The sequence below is a fragment of the Tachysurus vachellii genome, chromosome 10 (assembly GCF_030014155.1).
Source record: "Tachysurus vachellii isolate PV-2020 chromosome 10, HZAU_Pvac_v1, whole genome shotgun sequence".
Taxonomy (NCBI): domain Eukaryota; kingdom Metazoa; phylum Chordata; class Actinopteri; order Siluriformes; family Bagridae; genus Tachysurus; species Tachysurus vachellii.
Window position 1 is genome coordinate 13546798 of NC_083469.1, and position 9393 is coordinate 13556190.

General features: G+C 37.5%; 1 protein-coding gene across 3 annotated transcripts in view; it reads right to left on the bottom strand.

The window, feature by feature from the left end:
* mapkbp1 (mitogen-activated protein kinase binding protein 1) overlaps positions 1-9393 on the bottom strand; it is a 28776-nt gene that overhangs the window by 4827 nt on the left and 14556 nt on the right. For all 3 annotated transcript variants that reach the window (XM_060879634.1, XM_060879632.1, XM_060879635.1), the window contains exons 7-21: positions 9107-9289; positions 7809-7969; positions 7045-7234; positions 6757-6894; positions 6450-6634; positions 6049-6140; positions 4213-4338; positions 4016-4086; positions 2990-3111; positions 1805-1880; positions 1532-1643; positions 1341-1404; positions 1039-1161; positions 320-468; positions 178-221 (exon numbers count right to left, since the gene is read on the bottom strand). In XM_060879634.1, coding sequence (XP_060735617.1) covers positions 178-221; positions 320-468; positions 1039-1161; positions 1341-1404; positions 1532-1643; positions 1805-1880; positions 2990-3111; positions 4016-4086; positions 4213-4338; positions 6049-6140; positions 6450-6634; positions 6757-6894; positions 7045-7234; positions 7809-7969; positions 9107-9289 — 1836 coding nt within the window. The remainder of the gene's footprint in view (positions 1-177; positions 222-319; positions 469-1038; positions 1162-1340; positions 1405-1531; positions 1644-1804; positions 1881-2989; positions 3112-4015; positions 4087-4212; positions 4339-6048; positions 6141-6449; positions 6635-6756; positions 6895-7044; positions 7235-7808; positions 7970-9106; positions 9290-9393) is intronic.

Here is a 9393-nt window from a genome sequence, read left to right on the forward strand (position 1 = left end):
ATCATGTCAACATAGACCAGAATTGCAAAATAATGTTTCCAATATCTTGTAGAATTCATGTCATGAAGAAATGAGGCTGTTTGGAGAACAAATAGAGGTCCTACCCAATAGTGTTCCCAATAATGTGCTCAGTGAGTATATTATATTATTATTTTTTAATGTAATCATTTTTCTTACATTTCTCATCTCTCGTATCGAGTCATGCTTCTCCTCTGATGATCCTTATAGACATAAAAGACAGTGTATTTTCTAAGTACAGAAAGACTTGCAGTCAAGGGCAAAGAATTCCTAAAGCTGCTAAGAAAGTCAAATAAGTTACCAGTCTCTTCTCCGGTGCTGCTGCCAGAAGATCGGTGAGGAAAATTGTATTCATCCTCCTCTTCAATACCCTCTTCTTCCTCAGGCTCTTTATCACTGTCTGAGAACATAGTGCCCACAGCCGGAGCACTGTGCACATTTTTCCTAGTGCTGAGCACAAACAGTGATGTAGATTAATGCAGGAACATAAAGATTTTGGGTTTCTAAATTATTTTGATTAAATATTATGTTGGTTGTTTTATTTTATTTTTTGTCCAACATTATCTGGATTTGAGGACCAAAGAAGTCTCATTTCTATCCTTTTGAACTTTAAATATTGACTATTAGGTGTGGCACACATAATATTTGGTCTTATTCTGATAAAGCTAATATTAGAGCTGAGATGTGCATGAGCTCAGAAGATGCATCACATGTACATTTTAATGAAAGCATCAGGAACAGATAGCTCAGGTAATATTTTAATATGTAATTGAATTTAAAAGATATTTTAAATACAATATAGTGCTTATGCTCTGGAAAACAGTATGTTTTGTTTCTTTTTTGGAGTTTAGTTAATCTGGAGCAGTAAGTTGCCTGCTGAGACCTCAAATACATTTTAATTAACTTCAGTGCATTGACTTGCACAATTTATTTATAGTTTACCCAGTATAGACAAAAACACCCTTGAATAACCCATATTCTCATTCGTTGCATGTGGTAACCCATGTTTGCGTGTGATACCTGACTGAATGTTGTTTGACAGGGGGGCTTTTCTGTACAGGTTTGCTCTTCTGTTTAAGATCAGAAAGTCTTTGTCTCATACTGATGGTCAGCTCTGGGTTTAGTCTCCACACAAAGATGCAGCTAAACACAAAGAATATTTATAATTGTATAATTTTATTTGTATAATTTTAATTTCTACTAATATTATCTAATAAAATAGTACAATGATATATTAGCGGACTTTTCTGAACAGTATATTGATATTATTATCATGATTTAAATGATTGACTGCAACAAACATTGGAATTCTGAGGTCCTACCTGTCCCCTGACACTGATATCAGATGCTTGCAATCATTGGTAAACTTCATCCCAGTGACAATCTCTGTAAATAAGGGAAAACGGTCAGCAATCCCTCAAAAAGACATAAACCAACACTAGGTAATAATTTGCAATACTATGACATGGAGAATATGTGAGAACACACATGACTTCTACTGAAGGGTTCATACCTGAGTGCCCGAACATGGTAGCTACACACTCCCCAGTGTAGAAGTCAAAAATGTGGATGCTTTTGTCCGAGCAGCTAGTAGCCACGTACATCCCAGATGGATCCATTTGGACCTAAAACACATTTGTAAAGAACAGGGGAAAAATGTATTTCTATATCAAATGTGGACATACAGTTTGATTTAGCTCTGATGCTTTTGTAGTAAATAAAATGTGTAGTCTAACTACTTAAAACCTGAACACCCGCCAACTATTTTCTTTCAGGGCGTTCTTACCTTAATGAGGGTGCCATCCTCCCCCTGAGAGCCCTTATATATTTTTTTCTGTTTGCCATTGCTGATGTTAAAGATCCTGTATTAGACAGAGGATTAAAAACACTTCAAGCTTTTGGTCATTATGCAAGCTTCTGTAACCAGAACAGTTCATTTTGTTACTTTTTCCAGTGACCGCTAGAGGGCCATTTACTTACACACACACACACACACACACACACACACACACACACACACACTTTCTGAAGAACAATGCAATGCTTGTGCATAGTAAAAACAAGTCAGTATACAGTTCCTTGCACTTTGCAGTCTATTAATTTCTGAGCTTGTCTCCTAACTCAACAGCATTCACTGCAGCGCTAAAGGAGGCATTACAGAATTTAGAAAATATTTAATTTTCTTGCAGCATTCTTTGCAGAGTTTGTTTAGAGAATGAACAGAACGACAGTTCACAGTCATGTGCTTCCCTTGTTCCTGCCTAGCATTCTCCGCTTCCCAAAATAGCTTTCAGCCAGAACTAGGAACTTATTTAAATGGACTAGAGAAGCAGCATGTTCTTGTAATTTCCTATTTGACTTGATTACATATAATAAGTTTCTATTTTCTCCCTTTCAAAATGAGTAGGTACAAAGCAAAACTGACTACACTATACACAAAGAAGTACACTATGCTGTGTGAAGAATTAAATGTATGTGACCACATGAATTTCACCAAAGATCTAAGCACACCTTAAATTTACACAATAGTTAATGCTAATCGAAAGGTTAAAAAAAAGAAAGAGTCAGTCAATCCATAAGTAAATAAAACAATAAATATCACCCCAAGAACAAAATAACATGATACACAAGCACTAAACCAAGTCTCATGAGCTGTATTTTGTCATAGATGTTAATCAGTATGGTATTACTGGTCTGCAACTAAACCCGACTTGGTCAGATGTTGGGCAGACTGATCACACGATAATACACAAACAGACGGAAGTACAGCTTAGAACCTGTCTGATAAATTGCGTTCCCTTTCAGACATTAGTCAGAATGCCATTCCGTGCTTGTGTAGTCAAATGAAACATGCCTGCTGCTTTAGTGTTAATGTAGTGCAAATGCTTCAAATCCCATTTTTCTGCAATAGCGCCTAAAAATTATTTTATTACTAATCAAGGGTACAATGAGGCACAAATTCCTCTCTTACCTGATGCTACGGTCCTGGCAGCCAACAGCAGCGTACTTGCGCAGGGGGTCAATATCCATATCGTACAGAGTAGTCTTCCTCACAATATGGTGGGTGCGTGTAAACATGATTCCTTCATCTGTCTGGAAGATTATATTCAATGTTGTGATGTAAATGAAGGAATGATATGAAAATAAACAATATGAGATCTGAATAAAAAATAAGCTGGTGTATTATCTTTTCTTACCAGGTGGTAAATTTTGCATATAAGGATAATTTTTTTTAGCATTTAAATGATATTTTTAATAGATTTCAACACAACCTAGTTAATAATAACAACCTAGATCTGAAAAAAATCTCAAGATTTAAGATGCCCTACCTAACAGAAAACACATTTAGCTCACTTTAACAGCACACAGATTTAGTAAAGCTCAATTCAACAAAAGCTTATAAAATACTTTTAGTATTTAAAATTAGAAAATTAGACTGGGATTGAGAGCTATTAGGAAATGTGATTAGAGATGGCACACAGTACCAACATTTAAATGGAACACTGACATCAAATTGAAAAACCAAATGCCTTCCTGAACATGTAAATATTTCTCTATTTTTTGCAATTAACTCAAGAGACCAACCTGTTATCAATTATCTGCACTGACACTGCAATATAATTGCAGAGGGGATGCGAGACTGCGAACTTTAATTAAAAACAGCAAAATGTGTCTCGTGTTAGGGAAAATATCCTTTGTTTATTCATCTGTTGACTAATTACAGTTTTATCACAACAGGAATTTCAGTTTTTGAAAGGGTGACTAAAAAAAGTTTTTGTTTTTTTTTTATTATGAAAACGGACCTCTCCTTCAGAACACAGCGGTGTATATGATTATTATAAGACCTGGGCTGTAGGATGATTACAAAGCTAGCTAAGGTGCTAAGGTATCAGTATATTAAACTGCTGACACAAACAAGTATCTGCTGAAACAAATCAGTTTTTATTCAAAACATGTAGCTCATTGAATAAACCACTCCTTGCACCATCCACCTTACCTTATGTGCTGTGCGGAAGTAGATACTTTTGTCAGCACCACAGCTGATCATTCTGATTTTGCCTTCATTTGCTAAGGCAGAGGATTTGCATAGATACAGTTACAGTCAAGTAACATATGTCCAGTTGTTTTTTACGAAATAATAAGAGAATCAGTGACTCCCTATATGGAGAAAGGTAGCTGCGTGTCAGGTCTTACCAGCAAACCGCACTGCAGTGATGGAGGAGGAATGTTCATCAAGTGTCTGCACCAGACCATACTCACACTGAGCATCAAGAACATGGATCAGCCTGTCTCTGCTTGCTGTGGCCAATAGCCTCAGGCCTGCAGTAATGAGAGAGAGAGAGAGAGAGAGAGAGAGAGAAATGAGAGAGAGAGAGATGAGAGAGAGAAACAAGAGAGAGAGATCAAAGGGATCATTAGTGGATGTTGAAATTGATCAGCTTTATACCCGGGACACCATGCTAAGTGGAATGCTCATAAACTCATGTGCTACCCACATTTTTTGCAACTGAATCCACATGCTGATTCAACAACACATTAAAGTGCGAATTAGCACTTAACAAGCTTCAGGGTAAAAATGCAGTGTGAGCTGTTAAAAAAAAGTGTTAGGAGGCAAGTTATGATACTTTTCCCCCCAAGTACTACACTGGGAGCCAGATATAAATTTGCAATGTGAGATAAAAAAAAAGAAGTATTTCCAACAGTGATATTCTGATAACAGAACACACTTACAGCACCAATTTGCATTGAAGTCTGAACATTAATCTTAGAGCACATTTCCAAATTGGGCATAAAGATCATATCCTAAGACCTTTATAGCTGTAAGTGATATTCTTCAAAGTATTCACCGAAAACAAGTTTTCAAGTGCTATCCACTAGAACTCTAGATTAGAAAGGTTATCTGAACTGGAGTAAATTTCTAGTAGCCTCTTTGAGTGAAAAGTAAAGTAATACTAAAGTAAATACTAGAGTAATAGTATCACAGAAGGTTGCCTTCTATTTCTTTAATATTAATATATCCATTTATTTCTAATACAAAAGCTTATTTTATTGGTGTTTATTCACATGAAATCTAAACAGTATATTTTGTGTGCATTTTAATACATGTTAAACATACTGATGTTCACAGCTAAACCAGAAATGTGATTAAAACTAAGATAAAAAAAAATGCTGATAAACTGATAATAGATTTGAAATGCAAAATAGCCTTTGGTGTTTTTACTGTACTGAAATAGTAAGGACTTCATTTTATACAATGGGCCTTGTATCCAATACATTTGTGCTAAGGGAGATCTGAGATCACTTATCTGTGATCAGATAAAATGCTTAGATCTACTGTGTAGTGACTAGTTTCAATGAAACAATATGATAGAAAATAAAATAACGTGACATGTTTGTGTGTTAGAGATAGTGAGTCAAGTGAGTAAGGGTGTAAGGGAGTAAGGGAAATAGTGAGTCAAGTGAGTAAGGGTGGGTGTGAAAAAGATAACGTGTTAGCACGTGTGTGAAGATATGCTGTCTCGTATGGCCCGTTCAAAGATACAGCTCTAAATAAAGGTGTAAAAGGGGTCACACATGTCTTGTAATCCAATCACTCAGGCCACTTGGGGATGTGGTGTACATACATGGTCATATGAATGACAACGTGCTGGCAGGGTTGCCATTTCTTGCAAAACGAGACAAAACTTGACAAGCCATGCTATTTATGCACATAAGTTAATATTTTTGTCTGCAGCATAGGTGTAGTTAAAAACAAGGCTACAGTCTGCAATGACTATGCATATAATACCAGTCCTAGAAGTTCAATTACTCATTTTCAAATCAACTGTTCAAGCAGCTTCAGCAGTTAATACATTTCTATTTAGCACCATAAGTACAAAGTACTGTCAGCATCTTCTATCAGACTGAAACTTCAGATCTTCTGGTCACTTGAGCAGGATTATTTTTTCCAGTGTTTAACACAGCGCACAGTTCTGCAGCCTTCAGAGCATGAGCTGAATTGTTGGTCCACTTATGGCAGTCCTCATTCACCTGTCTCTGGCTTTGAATATTCCAGACATAGGATCTCGGAGTCGTGGGCCTGCACATTCAGAATCTCCTCCATGCTCTGTAGCTCATGGATCCTAGAATGTAAACAATGAAGCACGCTTATGAGTTATCATATACATTATCAAATACATGCCACAAAACCTTGCTAAAACTTGTTAACAGTACTTATAGAACATTTCATAAAACACATCTAACTAATTTAGCTAAAAAAACAACTATAAACAGTGCCTGCAATGCTGCGTGATCAGTGCCCAATGAGCACCCAATGAAACATAAACAAACTTTGCTCTTTCCATTAAAGTCACAGTAGACCAATTATCTTAAATCTATTAGCACAAGAGTGCCAAGTGGTGAAGTGGTGAAAAATTCCCTCAGGGTCAAACCTTAGTATTCCATTGCGGTCCCCTGATGCCAGATGCTGACCGTCAGGGCTGACACACATGGTCCTAATGCCAGTCCTGTTCTCAGAGGTCTGTGGATCAGCTTTCTCAGAATTGTTGGAGATGGTGCAGTCTGGGTCCAACAAAGCAGTGACATTATTGTCTATATAAATTATTTTCTGAAGGTCCTACAGTAAGAAAAACAGAACAAAAGAAGGGGAATTTGCACCTCATTCCATAGCTACAGGATGATCTCATGAAAATCAATCGAAAGATAATGTAAGCTACAGTGTGTTGTTGTGGGACTGACATTGCTGATGACGTTACGCTTCACTGTAGCATTGTATCCGTCTGTGTTCCAAAGGCGAATGGTATTGTCAGAAGAGCAGCTAAGGAACGAACCTGGAGAGAGACAAGCCCGATCTCTCTCACTGTTCTGTGGATACATCTGTCAAACATAAACACCCAATAACGTTAAAAATAAATGCAAAAAAAAAAAGGAATTATAAAAACACCACATCACATCACAAGCTGGTGCAGGCAGAGGTTATTTTTTGGAGTCTGTATAATTAATCCATTCAGAAAAGTCGCTACTTACCTCTACACTCCACACACACGAGGCATGATACAGGGCAGAGTAAACTTTTCCCACTTTGTGGAGGTCACGAACATCCCAGACATACAGACTATGATCGTTGTAAACACAGGACAGCCAGCGGTTGGTGGGGTCATATGAGACAGCCACTGTGTCAGGGTACCGAGCATCCAATTTGTATGCAAAGAGGTGACTGATGGGAAACAGCGATTGATTTGTAATGAGGGGGATCAAGCAGAAGGTGGAAGTTAATTGTCCTAATAAACTGTAACTTAAACTGAGCATTCCTGTGCTTTTAGACTGTAGGCAGATTTTTTTTACTGCAACAAGAATGTGACAAACCCCATCGTTTTAAGTTTAAATGGACAGAAAAGAAGTGCTGCATAACGCATATGACAGGTCAGTCTGTACAAACAGCCCCATTCACACAATGGATAAATTTCAGAAGGGGAGGAAATGCTTCCTACATAGCTTGGAAAAATTTGCATAAGTATGACAGTGGATAAGAATCAAATACCAGAAAACCCACAGTAACCCAGTTTATGGTTGACAATGAAAGAATGTATGCTGTTGAACTGACCTTTTGAAACAAGAGTCAGCGGTGACAAAGCTCTAATTAATGTGTACTGTTTGGCTACTAAGCAAAAAATATCATTTGATCCACTATTTCCAAATGATATGCTAAATTTCAGATGTGAATTCAGATTTTGTAACAACAAGGATTCTAAAGGAGTAAAGCTAAAGTGGATTTTAATATTGAGACCCACCTTGCGTCAGTGATGGTGGCGATGTCAGTGCCCAGGCTGTGTGGGCGGGGCAGAGTGCAGAGGAAATGCAGGTTGACCGGGTTAAAAGCTCGCAGAGTTCCATCAGCACAGCCACAGAATATCAGATCTTCAGTGACAGACAGTGCAGTGGCTAAGCTAGTCTGGAAATGCCACAGAAAAGAAAATAAAGCCCAATGTTTCTGGCTGGACTGAACTGGACAAAGAAATACAACAATCTGTAGGCAAAAAAAATGTGAACATACTATTATAACACTTTTGATCTTTTAAGCTGTGTATGATCGGTTAAACAACTGTAATTATGGAAAACAGAACCAGGCTTCAATGTGAAACAAATAAATGGGATGCGGTTATTAGAGAGCAAATAATAAGAATCTGTGATGATACTAATGAAATGAAGGCCTGTGTATACGGAGTATACTTAGAGTTACACCTAATTCCCTAGAAAAGTTTAACTATGTAAGTAGGCCACCACCTTCAGCCTTTCTGTAGCAATCACAAAGTTCTTATGATCCTATAATGGGAGTCACACGCTAATATTTAGGTAATTTAACCAAGTCTAATCTAGCTACAAAAGAAGCTCTATTCGTGCAGGTGTGTTATTTATTGATTAAACAGATACTTATGTAATCCAGATACTCTAATCACAGCATGGCGTGTAATGTTGCACCATCACAGCTGGGCTTTTGACCCTTGTGTTCTCTCTCACACATGTGCTTTTGTCTGTAAAATTAACAGGGAACGCCACAGAATTAAACTCTATGTTTAACTATAAAAAGAGTTTGCTTGACCATTGTAAGCAGCTCAAAATACCAGTGGTACCAGTGTACCAGACTAAGGGGGAGATCCCGATGGTGTGAGTAATATTTGGACAACAAATGAACACAAATGAGCAGTACCAGTGAAATGAGAACACAACAGGATGATTAATCTGTTGCTTTAATGGGAAAATGACAACCATTATGAATGAGTGGCCATAACTAGAAACAAATGTGGGGTGAAAGTGGCCCACATAAACAACTTACTGTAACATTGTCGTTTTTCTGCACAATATAAGAAGAGAAGAAGCAGAACACTACGCATAGTTAGTACAAGCTAGTAAATAACAACTAAAAGCAGGCTCTTTAACATAGTGTGATAAGACAGAAGATACACAACACACTATAGATGCTTAAAAGAAACTAATTCATTAACATGAATGTTAACTTTTCTTTATATACCACCAGCAGTACAACACTGATTTTGGGCAAATAATCAATAGGTCAGTTAGACCCACTCACCCTAAGCTCTACCCACTTATCCAGCAGCCTCTTTTCATTGAACTCACACAGCAGGCCCGAGGAGGTGATGCAGAAAGTGCTGCTGGCCTTCCGGCCCTTGCCACAAGCCACATCACTGAAGAAGTTATTCCTGAGCTCACCCAGCAACCCAGAACGACCCAGTAAGGGCACTGTAGCATTGACCTGAAAGAACAACACATATCTGTTATTTCATTGCTTTTACAATGATTTTAACTACATTATGAGTTTTAACAAACACGAGAGTTCCGAGTATACAGCCTGTTGTT